Source organism: Panthera onca, chromosome D1 (genome assembly GCF_046562875.1).
Source record: "Panthera onca isolate mPanOnc1 chromosome D1, mPanOnc1 haplotype 2, whole genome shotgun sequence".
Lineage (NCBI taxonomy): Eukaryota > Metazoa > Chordata > Mammalia > Carnivora > Felidae > Panthera > Panthera onca.
Genome location: NC_138348.1, coordinates 9,413,063 through 9,440,301, shown reverse-complemented (window position 1 = coordinate 9,440,301; position 27,239 = coordinate 9,413,063). Strand labels below are relative to the sequence as shown.

Below are 27,239 nucleotides of genomic sequence, written 5' to 3'. Positions count from 1 at the left end.
GATGTAGGGAACTCCTAGAGTCCATCACTCCACAAAAGCAGCTAACAAACTGGCAAAACCATCAAAATCAGTTTTATCAGAACTCTGGAAACAGCTCAAAGTTTAGAGCAACCAGGTGAACACTTATCAAGAAACAAACAACAGGGGCGCCGGGGTGGCTCAGTTGATTAAGCATCCAACTCTTGATTTCAGCTCGGGTCATGCTCTCACCGTTCATGACATCAAGTCCCATGTCAGGCTCTGCTGACTGTGCAGAGCTTGCTTGGGATTCGCTCTCTCCCTCTCTCTCTCTCTGTTCCTCCCCCTGCTTCCTCTGCCTCAAAATAAATAAATAAACATTAAAAAAAACAACAAACAAGAAAGAAACAGCTGAATTTCACCAAGAAAGCTTCATGATAATTTCACTTACTTTGGCCATCCCCCGCTCGCCAGCTCTGTGGCAGCCTCTTGAAGACAGTAACCTTGAAGACAATATTCCTGGTGTGAGTTCCTAGTATCAGAGGAAGCAGAACAGACCTGCTACAGAAAGTATTGGGGCTGTTTTGACCTGTCTGGTGGCTCTCTGCATGTCTGGCTCAAAGGGCTTGCCTTTGTTTTGCCTAATGCAGAACTCTCCCAGAACCGAGGGGGCATTTGTTGAAAATATATAAAGGCCATGCGATTGGCTGCTGCCAACCGGGACAAATGATCACATTTGGAGAAAACAACAAGCAAATAAAAAAGCTTAGGAAGAAAGGCTGGAGGATAAAATGATTTAGGGAACAAGGACTTTGAAAAGCTCCTACAGCGGCACCTGGGTGGCTCAGTCAGTTGAGTGTCTGACTCTTGATTTCGGTTCAGGTCATGTTCCCAGAGTTGTGGGATGAAGCCCCATGTCAGGCTCCACACTGAGCGTGGAGCCTGCTTAAGATTCTCTCTCTCTCTCTCTCTCTCTCTCTCTCTCTCTCTCTCTCCCCCTCTGCCCCTCTGCTCCTTTCCCCTGCTCACGTGCATTCTCTCTCTCTCTCTCTCCCCCTCTGCCCCTCTGCTCCTTTCTCCTGCTCATGTGCATGCTCTCTCTCTCTCTCTCTCTCTCTAAAAACAAAAACAAAAACAAAAACAAAAACAAAAACAAAAACAAAAACAAAAACAAAAAGTTCCTACATATTCCTGGGAATAGAGGTCCATATGCATGCCCAGGGCTGGGTACATGCTCAGAAAAGCCCTGACAAGGCCCTAAGATCTTACCTCTAGCTGATCACCAGATTCTCTGAAAGCAGGAAATGAGGGCCAAAGTAGAGTTGTAAATTGCATGACGGATTGTTGAAGGCATTTCCCAATCTATATACAGTGCTCATCTGCAAAGACTGGGAGGTTTTGTTGTTGCTGTTCTAGGCATTTAAGGAAATCTCTGTCAAATGACTAACTGACCACTAAGCTAATGACACAGAGACTTTGGTGGCCATGGACAACAAAAAATAGATTTTCCAAAGTTAGTTCCTGAAAAGTCACTAAACTAATAAACAATAATTTCTATCACAAGCAGCAATAAGTCTTAGCATGGTAGGAAATCCTATTCCCAGAGTTGTTTCATTATAATACTCAAAATATCCAGTTTTAGAAAAAAAAATATGATGCATCAAAGGGAGCATGGCTTATACATGGCGGGGGGCGGGGGGGGATGTCCTTGAGGAAGCACAGATATTGGATATAGAAGACAAAGGCTTTAAATCAACTATTTAAAATATACTCAAAGATATAAAGGAAACCATGTGTAAAGAACTAAAGGAAAACATGATAATTATTTATCTCACCAGTCAGAAAATATCAATAAGGAAACAAAAGTTATAATACAGAAACAAATTCTGGATTTGAAGAGAATTAGCTGAAATGAAAAATTGACTAGAGTTGTTCAACAACAGATTTGAGCAAGCAGAAGAAAGAGTCAGCCTACTAGAAGATAAATCAATTGAGATTACCCAGGCTGTGGAACAGAAAGGAAAAAAAACATGAAAAAAAAAAGAAACAGAACCAAAGAGATGTATGAGACAACATCATGCATACTAACAAATGCATAGTGGAAATCCCAGAAGGAGGGGCAGGGGAGAAATAAGAAAGATATAATGGCTAAAAACTTCTAAATTTGAAGCAAGACTTAATCTACACATCCAGGAAGCTTAATTAACTTCAAGTAAGATAAACTCAAAGAGATCCACACCAGGACATAATCAAACTGTAGAAGGCCAAAACCAAAAAGAGAATCTTTAGAGCGAGAAAAGTGACTAATCACATACAAGAGAACCTCAGATTCTCCAGCTGATTTCTCATCAGAAACTTTGGGGATAAGGAAGGCCATAAGGAAGTAGGATAATATATTTGGAGTTCTGAAAGGGAAGGAAAAGGCAGCAAGGAATTTTTATCTGGCAAAACTATCCTTCAGGAATTAAAGATAAATCAAGACATTTCCAGAATAACAAAAATTATGAGAATTTGTCACTAGTAGATTTTCTTTACAAGAAATGTTAAAGAGAGTCCTTCAGGCTGATATGAAAGGATAGTAGACAGTAACTCAAATCCATATGAAGAAATGAACACTGATATAAGTAAATATAAAAGTCAGCAATGATGAATTCTTTTAATGTAACTTTTCTTTTTTTCTTATATAATTTAAAGGACAACTGTAATAATTATAAATCTATGCTGATGGATACCTAATATATAAAGATGTAATTTGTGATGCTAACAACATAAAGGACAGGGAATGGAGCTATAGAAGAACAAAATTTTTTTATACTATCAAAACTAAATTGGTATTAATTTGAACTAGATTGTTATAAATTAAGATGTTAATTGTAATCCGCAGGTCAACAACTAAGAAAATAAAATATATCTGGTAACAGAAACAACAAGGGAATCAAAATGTTACATTAGAAAACATCTAACACCAGGGCACCTGGGCGTCTCAGTCAGTTGAGTGTCCAACTTGGGCTCAGGTCATGATCTCGCGGTCTGTGAGTTCAAGCCCCACGTTGGGCTCTGTGCTGACAGCTCGGAGCCTGGAGCCTGCTTCCAATTCTGTGTCTCCCTCTCTCTCTGCCCCTCCCCCACTCATGCTCTGTCTCTCTTTCTGTCAAAAATAAATAAACATTAAAAAAAAAAAAAAGAAAACGTCTAACACAAAAGAAGGAGGAATTGAGAAACAACAAGATATAAGACATATAGCAAACAAAGTGGCAGAAGTAAGTTCTTATTAGTAATTGCATTAAATATAAATGGATTAAATTCTCTAATTAAAAGACAGAGGTTAATGGAATGGATTAAAAAAACACATAATGCAATTATATGCTGTCACAAGAGTCTTTCTTTGGCTCAAAAACTCAAATAGGTTAAAAGTGAAAGGATGGGAAAGATAATCCATGCCAAAATTAACAAAAAAAGAGATGAAATGGCTGTACTACTATTTTAAAAATAGGCTTTAAGGCAAAAATTATTAAAAAAGACTTTATAAATTATTTATATTTTTTTCATTTATAACTATAAATTATTAAAAGAGAGGTATTATATAATGATAAAAAGCTCAATCCATCAAGAAGATATAACAATAGTAAACATATACTTAAGAGAGAAATAAACATTACAATAATAATAAGGACTCCAATACTCCACTTCCTTTTTTTTTTAATGTTTATTTACTTTTGAGAGAGAGAGAGCACAAGCAGGAAAGGGGCAGAGGATCTGAAGGAGGCTCGTCACTGACAGCAGAGAGCACAATGCAGGGCTCGAACTTACCGATCATGAGATCATGACCTGAGCCAAAGTCGGACACTTAATCAACTGAGCCACCCAGGTGCCCCTCCAATATTCCATTTTCAGTAATGGATAGAACTACTACACAAAAGACAAACAAAGAAATAGAAGCATTGAACAACACTATAAACCAACTAGACCTAACTCCACCCAACGACAGCAGAATATACATTCTTCTCAAGTAAGCATGGAACATCCCTCAGGATAAACCATGTTTATACCACAAAACAAGTCTCAATACATTTAAAACTACTGAATGCATTTGAAGTATTTTCTCTGACCACAATGACATGAAACCAGAAATTAATAAATGCGATATGTGAAAATACAATAATACTTTTACATGCCCAATGGCATAAAAAGAAATCACAAGGGAAATTAGATGAGATGAATGAAAATAAAAACAGCATATATTAAACAGAAGAAAGATCTCAAATCAATAACTAAACTTCCAACTTTTTTTAAATGGGCCCAAAGAAAATGTATTGAATATGTAACTGAATGTCCAGAAGTAGGACTTGCTTTAGACATGGACTGTTTCAGGGGCTCAAGCACTGTCCTCAAGATCCAATGTCTCTCTTGTCCTCTTCCTGGTTTAACTGTATTCTCAGACTGGTGCTCTCTTTGGTAGCAAGATATTTACAGAGTCTCCAACCTCATAACTCAACCTCACTCAAGTCCCACCCTAAACTTCAACTTAAGGAACTTAGAAAAAACCAAACTAAACCCAAAGTCAGCAGAAGGAAGGAAATAAAGATTGGAATGGAAATAAAGGAAATACAGAATTGAAAAACAACAAAGAGAATCAATAAAAACAAAAGATGCTTCTTTGAAAGGAGTTAACAAAATTGATGAATTTTTAGTTAGAATGACAAAAAATAGAGATAAAAGATTCAAACCACTAAAATCAGGAATGAAAGTAGGGACATTGCTATCAACTTTATAGATACAAAAAGGATTGTAAGATAATATGATGAATAATTATATACCAAAAAATCAGATAATCTAGATGAAAAGAAAATTTCCTAGAAGACACAAACTACTAAAACTGACTCGAGAACAAATAGAAACCTGAATAGACCCATAAGAAGAGACTGTGAAAGTAAACAAAAAATTTCCAGTAAAGAAAATGCTAGGACCAGATTGTTTCACTGGTAAACTCTCTCAAACATTTAAAGAAAAATGAATACCAATCTTTCTCAAACTTTTCCAAAAAATAGACTCTGCTTCCTAATTCATTCCATGATGCCAGTGTTACTTTGATACTAAGGCCAGACAAAGAAATTATAAGGAAAGATATCTATAGACCAATATTCCTTATGAATATAGATGCAAAAATTATCAACAAAATACTGAGACATTTGAATCCAGCAATTAAAATGATCATACTGTATGGGCAAGTGGGATTTATCCCAAGAATGCAAAGGCAGTTCAACTTATGAACACTAATCAATGTAATACACAGTATTAATGGAATAGAGGAAAAGAGTCGCATGACCATGTCAACTGATGTAGAAAAATAATTTGATAAAACCCAACACCCTTACTGATGAACCTTGAAAATATTATGGTAAGTGAAATAAGCCAGTCACAAAAAGACAAATACTGTTTGATTCCACTTATATGAGATACTTAGAAATGAACTATTGGGACCTCATCAAGATAAAAAGCTTCTGCACAATCAACAAAACTAAAAGGCAACTGACAGAATGGGAGAAGATATTTGCAAATGACATATTGGGCAAAGGGTTATTATCCAAAATCTATAGAGAACTTATCAAACTCAATACCCAAAAAACAAGTGATCCAGTGAAGAAATGGTCAAAAGATATGAACAGACATTTTTCCAAAGAAGACATCCAGATGGCGAACAGACATGCAAAAAAGATGCTCAACATCACTCATCATCAGGAAATACAAATCAAAACCACAATGAGATACCACCTCACCCCTGTCAGAATGGCTAAAATTAACAACTCAGGAGACAACAAATGTTGGTGAGGATGCAGAGAAAAGGAAAACCTTTTGCACTGTTGGCGGAATGCAAACTGGTGCAGCCACCCTGGAGAACAGTGTGGAGGTTCCTCAAAAAATTAAAAATAGAGCTAACCTAAGACCAGCCATTGCACTACCAGGTATTTATCCAAAGGATACAAAAATGCTGATTCAAAGGGGCACCTACACCCAAATGTTTATAGCAGCACTATCGACAATAGCCAAAGTATGGAAAGAGCCCAATGTCCATTGACTGATGAATGGATAAAGATATGGTATATATATACACAATGGACTATTATTTGGCAATCAAAAAGAATGAAATCTTGCCATTTGCAACAACCTGGATGGAACTAGATTGTATCATGCTAAGCGAAATAAGTTAGTCTGAGAAATACAAATATATCATTTCACTCATATGTGGAATTTAAGAAACACAACAGATGAACATAGGGGAAGGGAAGGAAGAAGAACATAAGAACAGAGAGGGAGGCAAACCATAAGAGACTCTTAAATACAGAGAACAAACTGAGGGTTGCTGGAGGGGTGTTGGGTAGGGGGATGATCCAAATGGGTGATGGGCATTAAGGAGGGCATTTGTTGGAATGATCACTGGGTGGCTCAGTCAGGTAAGCATCTGACTCTTGATTTTAGCTCAGGTCATGATCTCATGGTTGGTGAGTTCAAGCCCCATATTGGGCTCTGTGCTGACACTGTGGAGTCTGTTTGGCATTCTCTCTCTCCCTATCAAAATAAATACATAAATTAAAAAAAAAAGAAATGGGTAAAATTTTAAATGTTATGTTGTGTTACATTTTACCACAATAAACAAAGTTTGGGGGGAAAAACCCACCTAACACCTTTCATGATAAAAATACTCATAAAACTAGGACTCAGAGGGAACTTTCTTAGCTCGATAACGGAGATCTGTGAAAATCCACAGTTAATATCATACTCAATGGTGAAAGACTGAAAGCTTTCCTCCTAAGATCAGAAACACTACGAGGATGTCTGGTCTTGCCACTTCTATTCAACATTTTACTGGAAGTTTTAGCCATGGGAAGAAAGTAAATAAAAGGCATCCAAATTGGAAGAGAAGTAGTAAAACTGTCTCTATTTGTAGATGGTGTAATCTTATATGTAGAAAATCCTAACGAATCCACACAGACATTATCATAGCTAATAAATGAATTCAGCAAAGTTGCAGCATATCAGATCAATGTGCAAAAATCAGTTGTATTTCTATACACTAGCAATGAACAATCCGGAAAAGAAATTTAGAAAAACAACTTCACTGGGGTGCCTGGGTGGCTCAATCGGTTAGGCGTCCGACTTCAGCTCAGTTCATGATCTCACGGTTTGTGAGTTTGAGCCCCCTGCATCAGGCTCTGTGCTGACAGCTCAGAGCCTGGAGCCTGCTTAGGATTCTGTATCTCCCTCTCTCTCTCTGCCCCTCCCCCACTCACACACACACACACTCTCTCTCTCTCTCCCAAAAATAAACATTAAAAAAAAGAAAACTTCATTTATAATATTATAAAAAATAATATTTAGGAATAAGATTAACAAAGGAGTACAAGACTTGTACACTGAAAACTACAAAACATTGTTGAAAGAAATTTAAACAGATCTAAATAAGTGAAAAGACATCCTATGTTCATGGACTGTAAAGAAACAATATTGTAAAGAAAGCAAAGTGGTCTACAGACTCAACGTAATCTCCATCAAAGTTCCAACTGTCTTTTTTGCAGAAATGAGCAAGTTGATCCTCAAATTCATATGGAATTTTAAGGGATCCTACATGGCCCAAATGATCTTGAAATGGGAGAACAAAATTGGAGAACTCACACTTCCCAATTTCAAAACTTCTACAAAGCTGCACAACCAAAACAGTGTGGTACTGGCATAAAGATATATAGACGAATGGAATAAAATCAGGAGTCCAGAAGTAAACCCATACATCTATGGACAAGTGATTTTCAACAAGAGTGGCAAGACCATTCAGTGGGGAAAGAATAATCTTTTCAAATAATAGTGCTTGGACAACTGGATATCTGCATGCAAAAGAAAAGAGTCAGTGGGGGGGGACCTGGATGGCTCAGTTGGTAGAGCATGTGACTCTTGATCTCAGGGTCTGAGTTCGAGCCCCACGTTGGGTGTAGAGATTACTTAAAAAGGAAAAAAAGACAGGGCACCTGGGTGGCTCAGTAGGTTAAGCGTCTGACTTCAATTCAGGTCATGATCTCATGGTTTGTGGGTTTGAACCCCACATCAAGCTGTTGCCGTCAGCACAGAGCCTGCTTCGGATCCACTGTCTACCTCTCTATTTTCCCCTCCCTGGCTTGCACTCTCTCTCTCCCTCTCTCAAAAAAAAAAAAAAAAAAAAGAAAAGAAAAGAAAAGAAAAAGAAAAAGAAAAAGACAAAGACAAAGACAAAGACAAAGAATGAAGTTGCACCCCTACCTCTCACCACATACAAAAATTAACTCAAAATATGTCAAAGACCTACGTGTAAGACCTGGAGATACAGAACCATTAGAAAACTTAACAGTAGGGGCGCCTGGGTGGCGCAGTCGGTTAAGCGTCCGACTTCAGCCAGGTCACGATCTCACGGTCCGTGAGTTCGAGCCCCGCGTCAGGCTCTGGGCTGATGGCTCAGAGCCTGGAGCCTGTTTCCGATTCTGTGTCTCCCTCTCTCTCTGTCCCTCCCCCGTTCATGCTCTGTCTCTCTCTGTCCCAAAAATAAATAAACGTTGAAAAAAAAAAAAAAATTAAAAAAAAAAAAAAAAAAAGAAAACTTAACAGTAAATTTTTATGGCCTTGGATTTGGTAACGATTTCTTAGATATGACACCAAAAGAACAAAGAACAAAAGAAAAAATGAACTGAACTTTGTAAAAAAAAAAAAAAACAAAAAAAACTTAAAAAAATTTTTTTAATGTTTATTTTTGAGAAACAGAGACAGACGTGAGTGGAGAAAGGGCAGAGAGAGGGAGACACAGAATCCGAAGCAGGCTCCAGGCTCTGAGCTGTCAGCACAGAGCCCGACGCGGGGCTCAAACTCATGAACTGTGAGATCATAACCTGAGCTGAAGTGGGACGTTTAACCATTTGAGCCACCCAGGCACCCCTAAAAACAAACAAACAAACAAACAAAAAAAACCTTTTGGGCATCAAAGAACATTCTCAAGAAAGTGAAAAAACAAACCAAAGAATGGGGAAAAATAGTTGTGAATCCTATATATCTTGTAAGAGTCTAGCATCCAGAATATATAAAGAACTCTTATAACTCAAACAATAGGAATACAATCCAATTAAAAGATGGGCAAAGGACTTGGATAGACATTTCTCCAGTGAAGACGTGCAAATAACCAATAGGCACATGAGAGGTTCAACATCATTTGTCATGAGGGAAATGCAAGTCAAAACCACAAGGAGACACCACTAAGATAGCATGGTTTTGTTTTTGTTTTTGTTTTTTTTGTTTTTAAGGAAAATAACAAGATGGAGAAACAGGAATCCGTCAGGCCGTGCTGGTAAGAATGTAGAATAGTACAGCCACTGTGGAAAACAGGCAGCTCCTTGAGAAGTGAGCCAGAGAATTACCATGTGACCCAACAATTTCACTCTTAGGTATATACCCCAAAGAACTGAACGTTTTCTTTTTTTTTTTTTTTTTTAATTTTTTTTTTTTAACATTTATTTATTTTTGAGACAGAGAGAGACAGACCATGAACGGGGGAGGGTCAGAGAGAGAGGGAGACACAGAATCTGAAACAGACTCAAGGCTCCGAGCTGTCAGCACAGAGCCCGACGCGGGGCCCGAACTCACGGACCGCGAGATCATGACCTGAGCCGAAGTCGGCCGCTTAACCGACTGAGCCACCCAGGCGCCCCAAGAACTGAACGTTTAAAGAAAAACATGTCTATAAATATACATAGTAGATAAAAAAAAAATGGAAACAATCCAGATGTCCATCAACCAAGGAAGGAATAAACAAACTGGGGTATATCCATACGGTGGAATATTATTCAACCCAGAAAGGAATAAAGCACCAACATGTGCTATAATGTGGCTGAACCTTGAAAACATTAGGCCAAGGGAAAGAAGCCAGACGTAAAAGGACAAACGTTCTTTGTTTCCATTTATATGAAATGTCAAGAAAAGGCAAAGCCATAGAGACAGAAGTAGATTGATGGTTACCAGGGATGGGAGAAAGGGGTGAACGGGGAGTGACTGCGTAATAGGTACTGAGCTTCCATCCGGGTGACGAAAATGTTCTAGAATTAGTGGCGATGGTTGGATGAAGTAACAGCCACTGAATTAATTGTACATGGAAAACGGTTAAAATCGTGACTTTGATGGCATGTGCATTTTACCTCGATGTTAAAAGACAGGAAGGAAATACATCAAAATGATAATCTTCGGTGATGTTGGTTTTCTTCACCGCGCTGCATTTTCCTAGCTGCCTACAATAAACATACGGTGCCAGAATAAACTTAAATCGCTCCTGTTGCTGTGTGAAACAAGGCTGTCCAACTGTCAGGTGCACACAGACCTCCCCGGGGGATCTTGTTAAAGCGCAGATTCTGATCGAGTGGGCTAGGGTGGGACCTGAGAGTCTGCATTCCCAGCAAGCTTCCCCCGACCTCCCCTGGAGCAGCCAGGCTCCTGAAATCAGCAGCCCAAGCAGCAGATGAAGCAGGTGCACCGCAGCGGAGATGCCCACACAGAGAAGACTCTTGCTTCTGGATGCCCTCCCCACCGCCCCCCCGGGGCCTATGTAGTGTAGGACCCACTGAGGTTTATCCGAAATTCAGATGTAACTGACTACCCTGTGTTTTTATTTGCTAACCCTGAAACCCCAGGCTGCGGTGGAGAAGAAGGGTTGAAGCTGTGGTTGTCCGGGCAACCTGGGGCTGAGACACTTCAAGGCCACTAAAGGCGGCTTGCTGGGTGGTCCCGTCGACCTAACAGATAGCCACCAACACGGCTTACTCCTCAGCTGGCCCGCCCGTCTGCCATCCTCCCCACTGCCCTTGGGTCTGTTTCACCCACCTGGCCCCCTCCTGGAGAAGACTGCCCTGGAAACTGGCACACAGACTCCCACCTGATCTGGCCCCCTGGTCCAGCCGCCCACAGAGCAGAGGAGTCCCCTCCAGGACACCGCTGCCAGGCAGCCTGACCTGCCGACCAACCCGGGGTCAGTAACCGAGGGCCAGGAGGCAGTCTGCAACGGCCTGGAGACTCGGGTGTGAGTGGAGGCTCGGACGAGGTACTTCGCTTCTCTCTGGGCCTTGACACCTACCTGTAACAGGTGTTACAGGTTACCTGTCAATAGAAGTATCTATTCTTTTATTCCCCAGTTCTGATGATGAGATGAAACCATTTCGAAATAGCGCTCCGTGCACTGCCTGGCACCCAGTAAACGCTCAAGATATCGGGGAAACCATAGCTTCTTCTCTTCCCCTCCCACAATGCCCAGCACGGGGCTAAGCACAGCTCAGCTGACATTCGGCACGCACCCGTGGGAGCTGAACAGCAGGAACGTCCCGGAACAGTGAAGGGACGCACCGCTCTGACCTGGACAGGTGGCCTCCTCACACCCTCCCAGCTCTGCCTCTAATTCTTTGTGACTTGAGGTAAGTCCGTTCCTTTCCTTACGCCTCGGTGTCTTTGTCCACCAAGTAAGCGGGTGGATGAGCAGCCATCTGTGTTCTCTCACAGCCGTTAATGTGCCCATTCCACAGATCAGGAAGCCTGAGGCTACTGACTCGCATGCAGTGAAGGTGGGACAGCACCCAGGTCTTCTTAAACCCCGCGGGGTTCTTCAGAAGCCTGGCCTGGGGTTCTCCCCCACCTCCTCACCTGCCCATTAGCCCCAGCTCTAAGCTGGTGGGGAAGGGGGTTGTGGATGGGGTCTGCGCCTCACCTGGCTGGCCTCGGTGGGGCAGAGTCCATGGGGACAGGGCCGCTCGGAGATCCCAGTGTTCTCCGCGAGGCTGTGGTGGATCCTCTTGCCTTTCGTATCCGGCTGGGCTGGCTCCAGACCATTCGATGCTATTCCATTGTCATCGGCAGGACTGGGCTTGGTGAAGCTGGGCCCGGCGTGTCCCAGCGTGTCCCAGCCTCTCCCCGTCCCCGTTGTCTTTCTACAGGAGCCGGAGCTCATGTGTTCGTCTCTTGGGATGTTGAGTCTACCCAGCCCTTCAGGGATCGGGGCTGCTGGCCCCAGTGTAGAGATGTTGTTATCTGTATTACTTACAGGCCCCAGGCTGGTAGGGTCCCTCCCCTCCTCTGACCAGATATGCCCAGCCCCCCTCCTTTTTCTCTCTTGGCTTCTGCCCTGTTCTTTCTGTGATTGGCCCAAGAGAGGGGTGTGGGCCGGCAAGTAGCCTGCACAGAGCCGGGAGGCAGCATCCAGGGCTGGTTGGGCCACCCCAGGGCCTCCTGCCCACTGCCCCCCAGCCAAGCTGGGTCCTCTGCTTCCTGCCCAGCTGGGGCAGGCCTGGAAGGGCACAGTGGCAGGCCCTCTGTGATGCTCCTGTTGCCATGGTGATTCTAGATGAAAAGACCATAGCATTCTGTCCCCGGAACCTCCCCCCATCTTCCCAGCTCTGCTTTGTCTGCCTCCGGAGATGGCTCTCCGCTGGTGGCCTCGAGAGCTATGGCTCTGCTGCGGTCAGCGTCTCTTCTGTGCGTCTCCTATCCCCCTGGACCTCCCTTTAACCCCAACAGAGGCCACTACCCTAAGAGTAAGCCTCTGCCCCCACCCCCACCCCCAAAACTGGCATCCACTAGAAAGGTGATGGCGGGTCATGAAAAAGCCACAGGATTCAAAATGAAAAGACCCAGATTTCAGCTCCAGCCTAGACTTTTATAGCTGTGTGGCCTTGGACACAACAGGCCTTGAGCTTCAGGGTCCTCCTCTGTAAAATGGAGATAATAATACTCTATCGAACTGTCCCTCAGAAATGCCTCCGTGACTTTGCATGGACTTTCCCTTATATGTAATACCCCTCCGTCCTTCTCAGCTCCGGCGAACTCCTACCCATGCCTCAGGACCCGGCTGAAATGATCCCTTCCGTGTAACAGTTTCCCTGGCCTCTGTGTCCCTGACACAGCTACGAGGACTTGCCATTTTGTGTTAAAGTTACTGAAGGGTTTCCTTCGTTTTTATTTGACTATGAATTTTTGGACGCAGGAGGAACCGGATGAGGCTTCATTCCGGCATCAGAAATGGTTTGTTGGAGGACTACTTTGTGGAACAGAAAGCAGAAGAGGATGACCCTGACTGGGGTGGACTCCATCCTTGCAGGGGTCAATCCTGGGGCCCTTTGTCCAAGCACAGCGTGGGTCGATCAGTGCTTGCTGTAGCCTCTCTGTGTGCCTTGAGATGCAGGCTGGGGACATTTTCGTGGCTGGGAGCCACTGGAAAAGACCCCGACTTATGCCTGGGGTCTACCTGTCTTAGCACTGGGCTGGGGCCAGGAGCGGCTTCTCACCAGGTGTGTCTGTGGATATCCTGGGGCATCTGGGAGGGGAAGGAGGGGGGCACAGCACCGTCAGCTGGTCCTGGTAGGGCTTTTGGGATATCGGCAAGGAACCTGAAGTTCAGGGGAGAGAGAGAGAGCTCCGGTTGCCACGGTGTCTTCCGACTCTCTTTCACGGCTCTACAGCTGCTGGTCAGGGTGAAGGGGAAGAAGGAGCCTCCAGGGACAGCTCCAGGGTCCCTACAGACCGCTCATCAGCCAACAGGGCTTCCGTGGCCGGAGCCAGCGAGTCAGGGGCGCCCTCCAGTGGTCATTATAGGGGAGGCAGGAACCTGAGCGCGCAAAAAGGGAGGTGTTTCATTCACTCCTTCAGCTAACGTTAAGTGAGCATGCCCGCGCCAGACGGGTGCTAGGCACATGTTTCAGTTCCAACTAAAAATATATTGAGCATCTGCTCAGTGGAGAGCTCTCCCTGGAGTGTAGACATTTTTGGGTGGGGGAAGACGGAATGCAAGGTAGGGAATTAACCCTTCCAGCAGTGATTCTCAACCCACGCTGTCCATTGGCCTTGCCTGAGGAACTTGAGAAAACATGAGGGTCCGGGGCCCGTCCACCCAACCGAATCTGCGGGGGTGGGGGCGGACGCACCAGGGGCCGGCAGCCGGGCACGAGAACCACTGGTTTGGAGAGTTGACTGAATCATCACCCATCGTTCTCATTGCTGAGGTAGTGCTATTGTCCCATTTTCCAGACGAGGACGCTGAGGCTCAAGGGAAGGACAGCGATGGGAAAGATGTTTCCCACTGCACAGGCAGCAGGTAGCAAATCGTCCTCGAAGAGACCCCCCCCCCCCTCCTAACTGCAATGGCCTTATCGTTTGCTGTGATTAGAAAAATACGCAAGGCGGTTGTGAAAGGGTAAGTTTTCCCCGTAGGCGGGGAATTACAAAGGCGAAAAGTGGTGCGCACAAGTCACCTGCAATCTCAGCATTGTGAACCCTCAGGAGTATGTCAGAGAGAGGGAAAGAGAGACGAGGGAGAAAGGGATGCAGGGAGGAGAAGGGGGAGGGAGGAGAGGGGGGAGGGAGGGAAGGCGTGGATTGATTTTAAGGCTCCAGGTCATTTTGTAAATCAGGGCTTCCGAAAGTGCGATCTTCAGACGTGGGCCAGCAGCGCTCGTTAGAAATGCAGCCCGCCCCTCCCCCACGACCCCCAACCCGGTCGCCGAATCAGGCTCTGGAGCAAGATCCCGAGAAGCTGCATGTTTCGTATACATTCCAGACCCTTCCTATGGCCACTGGCTGAAGACCAAAAGCCCCTGGGGCTTCCAGCTTTCACAAGAGGAGCCTGTCCTGGACAGCCATCACTTCCAGGGGCTTAGGGCCCTTGCGTATAGATTGATGTATTAAACTGTTTGGAAGCAGGTGCTGAGACGTTAACCAGCTGCCCTTGGGGACCTGGGTACATACCCCCATCTTGCGTGGGCTGGCGAAAAGCCAGCAACAAAAACACCGAGGCTGCTGCGTCATCCTTCACCAGGCCCAGCCCCCACACAGCAGCCTCCCACCCCCGCCTTCTTCCGTAGCTATGAACCAACCCACCGACTGGATTCTGCCAGCCAATCACAGCCCGAAAAGCCTATGATGTCACCATCAGCCAATCAGAGCTCCTCACCAGCATAGGAAGACCAATGTCACTCTTAAAAAGGTGATGAGGCCTAAAGCGAGGCCATCCTTTTTGGATAGGGACACTGAGGCCTAGGGAGACGCAGAGGCCCACTGGGGTCAGCCACACGGGTGGCAGAGCCAGGACTGGAAGCCAGGACTTCTGACCATGGTCCAGTGTCCTTTCCACTGCCCTCCGTGCTGCCCAAACCCCGAAGGGCCTGGGCCGGGGCTCCCTCTCTCGTGTAGCTCCTGGCACCGGAGATGAGGACCAGGGCCCCGGCCCCACTCCCGACAGCTCTCCCTGCAAGACCTCAGCCGTCAGAAACAGATCCTTCAGTCTCTGGATTTGAGGGGCCAGAGAAAATGGCGGGATTGGGCCCATGGTGGAAGGGAGTTGCCCCAAATTCTAGCCCTGGTCTCAGCCCCCACAGCCCCCAGGAAGGAATTAGAGGGGCCCTGGCCAGGCTGTGCTGGCTGCTAATGTGCAGATTATGAGGAGGAGCCAAAACAAGGGCTCCTTTGTGGAGGCCCCGGATTAGGCAGTCAAGTGACCGCCTAACACACGCATGGGCAGGGTCACTGGCCGCAGGACCCCCAAGAGTCCCGTCGGTCCAGTGGCCAGAAATGTCGTGGGATTCCCTGAGAGGACTGGAGCTCCTCCTGTGAGTAGCGGTTGGCCCAGGCAGGTGGGGCCGGGGCTTTGAGGGCCCCTGGGGTAGATGGCTGTCCTTGCAACAGTATGGGGGATGCGGACACATGGGCAGCACATGTGCGCGTGGCGGGGGGGGGCACCAGTGTGTGTGTGTGTGTGTGTGTGTGTGTGTGTGTGTGTGTGTGTGCGCAAAGTCTCTGAGGTGGGAGGTGGGAATGAGTTTGGTGTGCACAAGGCACAAAGACAGCCACCCCAGCTGCATCAGAGCGAGTAGGGGGAGGGCAGGTGGCAGCCATTGCTTCGGGAAGTTTTTCCTGAGCACCTGCTATGAGAACACAGTGGGAGCTTCCATTCTAAGGCGGGAATAGGCAGACAGCCAATTCAAGTATAACAAGAGAAATGCTATGGAGAAAAATCGATAAGATGAGGGGACAGAGAACCAGTGGCACTGGGAGGCTATCTCCAGGTAGAGTAGTTGGCTGCATCCTTTCTGAGCAGACGACCCGAAGTGGGAATGAGCCACACAGATTAGGAAGAGCATCCTCCAGGCACAAGGATTAGCAAGTGGAAAGGCCCTGGGGTCACTGATCAGTAAACATTATTTGAGCATCTCGATTAGCAAGTGGAAAGGCCCTGGGGTCACTGATCAGTAAACATTATTTGAGCATCTCGATTAGCAAGTGGAAAGGCCCTGGGGTCACTGATCAGTAAACATTATTTGAGCATCTCTACCAGCCAGACTCTGTTCTGGGCAGTGGGGACAGGGAAGTGGACAAGACCGACGAGGCCCCTCACCAGTCTTGGTCCAAAGTGGCTGAGGGTGCTTGGGGAGCTAGTGAACAAGATGGGCTCGGGGGACCAAGCCCAATGTGTGGGCTTTGCTATTGCTGTTGTCATTACCTCTGTCAGACAACTTAAGGGCACAGACCTATCTGTGTCTTCTCTGCCAAGGCTGTGGGCAGCTCTGGGCTCACTTCCCTGGCTTCCCATGTCCCACAGTCAAGAAGAGCCAAAAGGGCCTTTGAGGCCACCTCATCCCCCTCCCAGTGTCCAGACAGGAAAGCTGAGGCCCAGAGCAGGGAGGAGTCCTGGCTAAGATCACTCATGACGCCCAGACAAGCTCTGACCAAGCCCCCTGCTCCCTGCCAGGCCCTCATCGGTGTCCCTCCCTGTCTGTCTACTAGCGTGCCCCCCGTGCTCAGTCATGACCGTCACCTACTCAAGCCAAGTGGCTAATGCCCGCTTAGGCTCCTTCTCCCGCCTGCTCCTGTGCTGGCGCGGCAGCATCTACAAGCTGATCTATGGCGAGTTCCTCATCTTCTTGCTCAGCTACTACATCATCCGTTTCATTTACAGGTGCAGGGGGACAGGCTGGGGTGGGGCCTGGGAGGGGCGCGGCTGGGGCTTGGAACAACTAGGGGGACGCTCTTACAGGACCAGAGTCCTATAAGGCTGACCTGAGCTCCTAGCCAAGCCCTGGGGGCTGGGGGCTGGGGGCTGGGGGCTGGGAGGACATAAAAGGAGTCAGACTGGGAGGGCAGCTCACGGCAGGCCAGGAGTATCTTTCTCCCAACTCGGGGACAGGCCCGGGAACCCAGGCCTTACCTGGTCCCACTCAGCCAGCCTGTTTTCCTGAGTCCCACACAAGCTCAATCCCAGACCATACTTTTCCCCCCCTCCAATAAACATGTTTATTTAAACAATAAAATATAGGACAGATACAATCACAGAATATACGAAAGCATTTTGAATGGAGAAAAGCACTTATGACCGAAATGGATTGAAGGGCTCTTACATAGGGAAAGTTCTTGGATTCACAATTACAATGCCAATAACAAAGCACATTGATTTTCTTTGGTTGCTACTAGGCCATCAAGATCCTTTTTTAAGAAAAATTAGAGTTCATTTCTGAGAGTTTTAAGTTGATAGCAAAATTGAACGGGAGGTAGAGAGTTTCCATATGCTCCCTCGAACACACACAGCCTCCCCCACTATCAACGTCCCACGGCAAAGTGGCCTATGCGTTGTAATGGATGAACCCACACGGTCACATCATTGTCACCCAAAGTTCATACTATACACCAAGGTCCACGCTCGGTGTTGTGCATTCTGTGGGTTTGGACAGATGCATAATGATATGTATTCATCATTTTAGTATCATACTCAGTAGTTTCACTGCCCTAAAAGTCCTCCCGGCTTCACCTATTCAACCCTCCCCCCCCATACATATTTTTATTAAAAATATTTTTTTAATGTTTATTTATTTTTGAGAGAGCACGCACACGCACGCACACAAGAGGGGGAGGGGCAGAGAGAGAGAGGGAGACACAGAATCCGAGGCAGGCTCCAGGCTCTGAGCTGTCAGCACCGAGCCTGACGTGGGGCTCGAACCCACGGACTGTGAGATCCTGACGCGAACGGAAGTCAGCCGCCCAACCGACTGAGCCACCCAGGCGCCTCATAGGCTTTTTAAACACCAAATGCTATTTGAACCTGCTTGGGATCCTTTAAAAGGGGGTCAGTGGTGCCTGAAACTGACTCCTGGCGAGACCTTCCTATAGCTCACAGAAAACCTCCTGAGGGGGCCTCTTCCAGCCATGGAGCAGAGGCCCCCTTGGGGCTTGGGGTTGCCAGAGAAGGACGGGTTGGGCCAGTGAAAGGGGCAGGGAAGGGTGGGGGAGCAAAGCGGCAGTCACATTCCTACCCTAGGCCTGGCTGGACGTGGTACCTGTCTCAGCCATGTCTACACATCCCCCTCCCCCCCAGGATGGCCCTCACGGAGGAACAGCAGGTGATGTTTGAGAAACTGACTCTGTATTGCGACAGCTACATCCAGCTCATCCCCATTTCCTTCGTGCTGGGTGAGCTCCCCCTTCTGAACGTCGGGGTCCCAGGGGCTGCTCCAGGCTCCAGACAGGGACACTACGAGGAACTAGCTGGTGAAGGCCACTGGAATGTCAGTGCCTCTTGGCAGTTCACAGAAATGGGGGGACTGCCCCCAGACGGAATGAAGTTAGACATTAGGAAGGACGTCCTGCTGTTGGCACTCAAGACCCCAGTTTCTGAGGGCAGCCCTGACAGGGTCCCTGGAGCCTCTGTGCAGGAGTGGGGGGGGGGGTCTGGCAGATTTCTGGGTTAAGCGGGGGGCCTCTGGGAGCAAGAGCTTGGGGCTCTTGCGCCTTTCTGCGGCGATGGTCTTCCCCTGCTGAATGCCTTCCAGGAGGGTTGGGGCTGGGCCCCGCTCCCATCACAAAGATGGAGAAACCAGGCGTCGCCCTTGTTTGGCTCTGGCCGCAGCCTGGGCCCTCGCCTCGCCCCCCTCCCCCTTCTCCTGCCCAGGCTTCTACGTGACGCTGGTCGTGACCCGCTGGTGGAACCAGTACGAGAACCTGCCATGGCCCGATCGCCTTATGAACCTGGTGTCGGGCTTGGTGGAGGGCAAGGACGAGCAAGGCCGGCTGCTGCGGCGCACGCTCATCCGCTACGCCAACCTGGGCAACGTACTGATCCTGCGCAGCGTCAGCGCCGCAGTCTACAAGCGCTTTCCCAGTTCCCAGCATCTGGTGAAAGCAGGTGGGCGGGGGCGGCGGGGCGGGGGCAGGGCCGGTGGGTGGAGCCAGAGGCCTGCCTGCTGATGATTGGGTGGGGATGGGGTCGACCCCTGGGTCGAATTGGGCGGGGCGGAGTCAGGTGCGCGAAGGTGGGTGGGGCGAGGCCCGGGGAACCACGCGAGGGGAGGGTTTTGAGATATGGCTAAGGACCCTTGAGGGATGAGAGAAGAGTGGGGACTGAGGGCCCGGAGTGGGGCTTTGGGAATCGGCAAGAAAGTACCGGTCTGCCTGCCTCTGTCCTTCCCCGTCCAGCTCTGCGGGTTTTCAGTCTCTGACCTTCCCTGGCCCTTACCTGAGCTGGTCCTCATTAAGAAGACAGACACTTCTCACGCGCTCAGGCCAGAACAGCACATAGTAGGCACTCAGTAATCATTTGTTGAAAGAGGATGGCAAAGAAGCTCAGAGGTCCCAATGAACTTGGCCCTAAATCCTGGGCTTCGGCAAGGCCTGGCCTGGCCACCCCTGCCAGCCCGTCCCTTCTGCAGGTTCCCCCACGCGCTGCCTTCTTAACTCCACCCCGCAGGCTTTATGACCCCCGCGGAACGCAAGCACTTAGAAAAGCTGAGCTTGCCGCACAACACGTTCTGGGTGCCCTGGGTGTGGTTTGCCAACCTGTCAATGAAGGCGTGGATCGGAGGTCGAATACGGGACCCTGTCCTGCTCCAGAGCCTGTTGAACGTGAGCTTCCCGACACAGATGGGGCTGTTGCAGAGTGGGGACGGTTGTGCCCGAGGTTGCACAAAGTTTCCTACAAAGAGGAGGCTTGAGGGTCTTCCCAGAACCTGCCTTGAGATTGTAGGATTTTGTCCAACAGCATTCCACAACCCACCGTGGCCCCTTGCCCCCGGTTCCCTTCCCACTTCCTCTCTAGAGTGAGCCCTGGAGATCCTGGTTCCTTTTTGATAGATGAGGAGGCTGAGGCACAAAGAGGTTAAGGGAGCTGCCCATGACCACACAGCCAGGGGCTGGACCATGAGGGCTTGAGCTTGGGAGAGCACACGGTGGTCAGAACCCCAACCCTCCCTCCTGCTCCCCAGGAGATGAACGTCTTGCGTACTCAGTGTGGACTCCTGTTTGCCTATGACTGGATCAGTATCCCACTGGTGTACACACAGGTGAGGACTAAGCCAGTAGAGCTGCCCATTTGGGAAACGAGGTGGGGGGTGCTGGCAGGACTTGGAGAAACAGCCTGTCATAGGAAGGGCTCACGTAGGGGCTAAGAGGCTCCCCTGGGAGTTAGATCTGGACTTTGCGGGTCCTCTCCAGTGCCAAGTTGGAAGAGTCCGGGCTCCTGCCTGGTTCAGCCCAGCAGAGGCAGTGTGATCATCCCTATTTTATTTTATTTATTTTATTTTATTTTATTTTATTTTTTATCTATTTTTTTAATACGAAATTTATTGTCAGATTGGTTTCCATACAACGCCCAGTGCTCATCCCAACAGGTGCCCTCCTCAATGCCCATCACCCACCCCCCCCTCCCTCCCACCCCCCATCGACCCTCAGTTTGTCATCCCCGTTTTAGAGATCACAGAGACCCAGACTCACTGGACTGCACAAGTCAGAGCAAGGTCTCGTTCTCCCAGCCTAGGGAGCTTCCTGACTTCAGGGCCTTCCCCAGCTCATTTCTGCTGCCACCTCCCTTTCCTCCCAGGTGGTGACCGTGGCGGTTTACAGCTTCTTCCTGGCTTGCTTGATCGGGCGGCAGTTTCTGAACCCGGCCAAGGCCTATCCTGGCCATGAGCTGGACCTCGTTGTGCCCGTTTTCACGTTCCTGCAGTTCTTTTTCTATGCTGGCTGGCTGAAGGTGAGATTCTCTGCCTCACAAGACCGGGTGAGGTCACGGCCAGGAGGTCCATGCTCAGCCAGGAAAGGAGAGTCTCAAATGTGGAAAGTGGGCTGCTCGGCCCCGCCCACCACCCTCTGGTCTCCTCCTTCCCCGTGTCTTAACATAGGAAGAAACTGAGACCCAGAGAAGAGCGGGACTCGCCAGAGGCCTGTGTCTGATCCCAGTGCTTCACCCGAGGCCTAGGACATAGCCGGCTATCCTAGCCCCCATCCTTTCAAGGCAGATTAGCACCACCTCTCCTTACTCAAGAAATCTATCCAGGGCGGGATGGGGGAAGGTGTCTCATCCCCACCCCAAGTGGCTTTTCCAGGTTTTCCTCCCACTACATCCGGAGCTGTCCCTAACAGGAGTTCTGAACAGCACCATTTCCTCTCCATCTCTTTATCTTTCCTCCGTTTTTTTTTTTTTTAATTTTTTAACATTTATTTTTGAGAGACAGAGCAAGACAGAGCATGAGTGGGGGAGGGGCAGAGAGAGGCAGGGGCACAGAATGCAAAGCAGGCTCCAGACTCTGAGCTGTCAGCACAGAGCCCAACGCGGGGCTCGAACCCACGGACCGCGAGATCATAACCTGAGTCAGACACTCAACCGAGTGAGCCACCCAGGCGCCCCAGATCTTTCCTCCATTTCTCACCCACCCTCTGTCTCTTCCTTTTTTTCCTTTATTTTTTGGTAGCGGTGGTGATGGCACGTTGCCTCCTCCCTCCCTCCTGTGCATGGTTTGCGCGCGCGCGCGCACACACACACACACACACACACACACACACAGACACAGCTATTCCTTCCCCATCCACACCCTCAGCCCCTCAGTCATCTTCGCTTCAAACCAGATCACACCCATTTTTCTGGATGAAATTCCCCAGCGGCTTACGGGATGTCCCTTGAACCCTTAGTGCAGCTCACCCCTACTGCGGGGCTTTGTCAGGGGACTTCACAGGTTACTGCCAGGATTCATCCTGCCTGGGCCACCCTTTATTTGATCACAGCCTCAACGTCTCTGTTGCATTGAAAACAATGAGTAAATGAGTGTTTGAAGACTGGAATGAGTAAATGAACGAACGCACAGAATTCTGGAACTCCGGGGAGCATATAGGTTTGGGAGGTACCAGTGATGACTGGTACTGAGTGACACAATGAAGGACAGCTCTTCCCTGAAGAGCTTCCCTAAAGGGAAGGACATACTGGCTTTGGAGATGGTGGTTAGGGAGGTCAGGCATCGAGGGGGGTGTGGAACTAGAAGGAGCTGAAAGTTTAAGGCCAGGGAGCAGGCTGCAGGGAATCTACCTGAGGATTTCCAGAGCCTCACCTCTCCCCAAGGTGGCAGAGCAGCTCATCAACCCATTTGGAGAGGATGATGATGACTTTGAGACCAACTGGATTGTCGACAGGAGCCTGCAGGTATTCGGGGAGAGGGGGCGCCTATCCTGTGGTCCTTCCCTGAAAGGGCCAGGGAGGGGACCCCACAGGTCTGCAGGAAGGCCTCACCGTGAACTGCCCCCTCCCAGCCAACCATTCATTCACAGGATTCTCACCCCAACTTCTGAGGCTGCAGACGGGCATCAGTCTCTCCATTTCACAAGTAGGGAAACTGAGGCCCAGAGAGAGGGAAGTGACCTCTCCAAGTCATCTAGCAAATTCAAGGTCCTGCTTGGGCTGACCTTTCTGCTGGATTTTCCTTCTGTGCCTGGCAACCAGGTGTCCCTGTTGGCTGTGGACGAGATGCACCAGGACCTGCCCCCAATGGAGCGGGATATGTACTGGAATGATCCAGAACCACAACCCCCCTATACAGCTGCTTCCGCCCAGTATCGTCGACCCTCCTTTTTAGGCTCTACCTTCAACATCAGGTGAGCTGTGCCCGGGACCACTTTGGTGAGTCGAAAAGCCCAAGTGCAAGGGCCTGCCTGAAAACTTAGAATAGCGCTGGTTAATACATATCGGATATGTGCTAAGTGCTGGGAATTCTGCTAAGCTCTTTGTATAAACTCTCTTTTTCCTCCCAGTGGTTTGGTACCTCCAGTTTTCAGGTGATTAAGTCCAAGTTCAGAGAGGTTAAGTGGGTTGTCCAGCCCAAGGTCACATAGTTAGCAAGTGATACACGTGGACCAGGTGTGTCTGCTTCTATCTCCACATCCTTACCTTGAACTGTTTAGTAATTCCTAAAGCCGTAAGGGATTGTAGGTACAGCCAGTCTAAGCCCCCCACATCCAGAGCTGGAAACAGGTCCTGAGAAAAGAAGGCACTTACTCAAGGGCAGTCAGTGATCAGTGATGCAGTTGGGATGTCAGAGCCTGGTTCCCAGCTCTGGTCCGGAACTACGTTTCCTGATAAGCCAGGGTGTTTGGACGGGGAGTGAAAGCGGGGAGGGGGAGGAAGTGAGGGGAAGGACGGCAAGCATGTCCCCAGCAAGACGCTGGGTCATCACAGGTAACTTCTGGGTAGGTTCCGTGCTACAGAGCACAGGCCTCAGGTCACCCACCGCAGCCAGCCAGACTTCCCTGACCATGGGTCCTGATTCCCTGATTCCGTCCGAATCCCTTCTAAGCTGCAGCAGGGTCACAGTGGGCTGAAGGGCCATCCCAGACAGCCCTCTGTCCCCAGTATGAGAGTGGGGAGGACTTTATAGAGAGTCGTCTGCATGTCAGGATCCATACCATCAAGATTTTCTTCCACAGTATTAAGCATTGTTGTCTTTTTTTTTTTTTCTTCGAGAGGCTTTTTAAAATTTATTTTTGAGTGAGAGAAAGAGGAAGCACAAGCGAGACAGGGGCAGAGAGAGAGAGAGAGAGAGAGAGAGAGAGAGAGAATCCCAAGCAGGCTCTGCACAGATGGTGGACCCCCGATGCGGGGCTCGAACTCCCAAACCGTGAGATCGTGACCTGAGATGAAGTCGGGTGCTTAACCAGCTGAGCCACCCAGGTACCCCAGCACTATTGGCTTTTAAAAACCATATTATCTGGGGCGTCTGGGGGGCTCAGTCAGTTAAGCATCTGACTTCAGTTCAGGTCATGATCTCGCGGTTTGCGAGTTCGAGCCCCGCGTCGGGCTCTGTGCTGACGGCTCGGAGCCTTGGAGCCCGCTTCGGATTCTGTGTCTCCCTCTCCCTCTCTGCCCCTTCCCTGCTCGTGCTCTCTCAAAAATAAATGTTAATAAATAAATTAATTAATTAATAAATAACATAAAAATAAAAACCAAATATTCTCTTAAGCCATAATTAGAATTAGCGAGTCTCTAGTAGGTGTGAGGAAGGTTTGAAAAAGCGATCACATGAAGGCTGGAGGCTTGCTCAGGTCAGAAACATTTCTGGAAGTTGCTTTTGAATTCCATGTGGTCTGTACTCTGGCAGCTGAAGGTTGGGTGGAGGACAGAGAACGGTAATACATAGACCTTGTCTGCAAGGAACACACAATTCAGTGAGGGGACTCAAACCCAAGGCCCCAACTCTGGATACAAGGTACAAAGTACCAGGTGCCTGGTGGAGACGGAACATAGAACAAGAGACCGCCTTTGGCCTGGGAGGTGGCCTCCAGCTGGACCCGGAGCTGGGCCTTGAAGCATGGGGAGAATGTGGACACGAGCGAGGGCAGGCCACACTCTGGGATAGGCGGGCTCTTCCCTGCAGAGCAAAGGCCTTGGGCTTCCAGAAAGCCAGACTTCTTTGTGGATATGCTGCTCTGCAGTTAACAACCGCAAACCCCCAGCCTGCCCAGAGTCACTCCTGGGCCTCATGTGACTGACCACACCTGGGGAGCAGTATTCTGCTCGCCTGGAGTGAGGGATGCTCACGAGAAGATGGAGATGAAGACAGAGCCCTCAAGTGCCAGGTTGGGGGGGGCAGGGAGGGGTTAGTCAACACGGGCAAGAGGGAGGCACACAACAGTGAGGGGAGCCGGGCCTGGAAGGATTCATAGGGCAGTAGAGGATGGGTCGGGAGAGAGATGAGTCCAGGCATAGTGAGAAACACTGTGTGTCTTTGGCTTTGGGCCATAGAGAGGGGAAAAGAGGGGGTGAAGGAGAAGTCAAGTCAGGCTTTGGTCCTTGTCCGCTGCTCAACCGAGTCTCCTTTACAGTCTGCATAAGGAAGACATGGGGTTTCAGGCAAATCCAGAAGAGGAGGAGGACCCTCAAACTGGCATCATTGGCCGCTTCCTAGGGCTACAGTCCCACGACCACCATCCCCCCAGGACAAACTCAAAGACCAAACTACTGCGACCCAAGAAAGAAGGCCTTCTCCAAGAGGGCCAGCCCAAGAAACTCGGGAGTGCCAGACAGCACCCTAGGAACCAGGAAGGCGGCAAGCCTTGGAAGATTGAGGAGGAGGATGATGTTTTCGAGACTGCTGCACTATACGGGAGGTCAGGCTACCACAGTGCCCCCCAGACGCCCCTCAGCCACACCCCTATGGTCTTCCCACCTGGAAAGTCAGCACCCTCAGGCCTTCGCAGAGTCTCAGGCACAGACAGCGCTGTCAAAGACCAAGGCCTACAGCCTGTGACTCCTGACAGAGAGAACAGTTTTGAACTGCTCTCAGATGGCGTCGGGTCCTCAATGGAGAACCCACAAGTGGGTCACATGAAGAAGAAAACCGTGGAGTTTAACCTGACCGACGTGTCGGAGACCTCGGAACATCATCTCAGAGAATCACATTTGGACCAGTCAAGCAACATAGAGATAATACTCAGAAGTCACGGAGATCCCTACTGGGCCTTGGAAGACAGGTCTGTTCTCTACCTTAGCCAGGTCACTTCACCTCCTCCCCTCCCCACACTCCCACCCACATGGGGGGAAGCCCCACCAGCTTCCCTTGCTGGGAGGCTACCCTTCCTTCCACCATTTTTCCTACAGTTCCCTCACTGCCAGAGCATGCTGGACTCACACCTTGCATTGCCTTGGGGCACACACCTGGCCACCTCAGCAAGGGCCCTAGTTAAGTGCTGAGGGCTTTTGCTCATTTCCCCCAAGAACCCGATACCACCAGGAAGAGTCCCCTGGGTCCCAGGTGAAGGAAGCAGAGGTTGCACTGACTGGAACGATGCCTGGGGGCTACCAGGCCAGGCTTAGGTGGGCATGTTATCCCTGGAGCTCACTTTTGGAGGAGCAGACCCAAAACCATGAGGCAGAGCTAGGGACTCTAGGCTGTAGCCTAAGAACTCCACTCACTACCCAGCCTCAGCTGGGTGACTGCATATGAACACTCCCCCACAACCCTTCAGTGATCCTGGGAAGTATTACACCCCTGGGAACTGGTAGATGGTCAAGGTGAGGGTGGCCAGGTCCCTTGGGGTATCTTACTGCTTTGGGGAACTCATCAGGACTTCTGAACTTCAGTGTGCTCTTCATGCTGCCTCGGGGGTCCATCCAAAGCTGTCAAAACCCTAGGTGTTTCCCTACATTCAGGATTTCACCCATTAGACCCACCCTACCCCACCCCCAATCATGATGTGGGAAGTGTAACTTCCTATTTCTAGATTCTCAAGCAGTTAACTTCTGGGTCAGAATGCACACTTTGTGATTAAAAGCCCGAAAAGGGCTACCATCGGTTTTGTCTCTAGCCAGACAGAAACTTACACATCACTGTGGCTTGTTTGGGAAAGGACATTAATGTAGTCGTTAGCAAGGAGATGGTTCTGTGGTCTCCTGACACTACTGATGTTTTGTAGTTTAGATGTCCCAACCTTTGCCGCACTACACAACTAGTTTTAACACTGAAGTGGAGAGCTTCTGTACTCACGTTAACTTTCTCCAATTTTCTCTAGGGATGAAGCACACTCTTAGCCTGTTTCCCCGAGAGGGACGGTTCGCCGGCCTGGTCCTACCTGCATGTACACCAGCGGGACACTGATCCAGTCATAGCCATATAGCTGTCCACACTGAAGCATACGTTCGTATGACAGCCTGAATTAAATGGTTGGCTTAATGGGTAACAAAATCAGTAGTTTCGGGACTACTTAAGCCTTTAAGTGCCTTTTGTACATAACAATTGTGAAAGCTAGACCGAATCACCGGAAACATGTAATTCAAAACATCAAATTCAGCATCCGGAGTCCTTACGTCCTGTCTGAATTCCACACCCCCAACCTTGACATCTTTTCCAAACTAAAGAGTTGAATAAATACAAATCCTCCCAGGCATTTCATTTGGTTACCGTGGTTGAACTGCAGCACTCACAGATTTTGCAAAGAGGACCTAG

The 27,239-nt window shown here is 48.7% G+C and overlaps 2 protein-coding genes across 5 annotated transcripts in view; one reads left to right on the top strand and one right to left on the bottom strand.

Moving 5' to 3' along the window:
- Positions 1-12,271, bottom strand: part of RAB3IL1 (RAB3A interacting protein like 1) — a 43,469-nt gene extending 31,198 nt beyond the window's left edge. Inside the window, exons 1-2 of one of the 3 annotated variants that reach the window (XM_078433566.2) lie at positions 11,714-12,271; positions 410-490 (exon numbers count right to left, since the gene is read on the bottom strand). In XM_078433566.2, coding sequence (XP_078289692.1) covers positions 410-490; positions 11,714-11,835 — 203 coding nt within the window. In that variant the 5' untranslated portion in view covers positions 11,836-12,271. The remainder of the gene's footprint in view (positions 1-409; positions 491-11,713) is intronic. The other 2 variants (XM_078433567.2, XM_060606915.3) reach the window with 2 other exon arrangements.
- Positions 12,272-16,786: 4,515 nt separating this feature from the next.
- On the top strand, positions 16,787-27,112 carry BEST1 (bestrophin 1). Of its 2 annotated transcripts, XM_060606920.3 has the most exons (10): positions 16,787-16,948; positions 18,359-18,453; positions 18,932-19,165; positions 19,727-19,881; positions 20,241-20,318; positions 20,855-21,007; positions 22,367-22,447; positions 22,745-22,896; positions 25,120-25,767; positions 26,806-27,112. In XM_060606920.3, exons 1-10 carry the CDS (start codon positions 16,797-16,799, stop codon positions 26,822-26,824), a joined length of 1,767 nt encoding a protein of 588 aa, XP_060462903.3. In that variant the 5' UTR covers positions 16,787-16,796; the 3' UTR covers positions 26,825-27,112. The 2 variants fall into 2 exon arrangements, with proteins under 2 accessions (XP_060462903.3, XP_060462904.3); XM_060606921.3 differs by lacking the exon at positions 22,367-22,447.
- Positions 27,113-27,239: the final 127 nt, after the last annotated feature.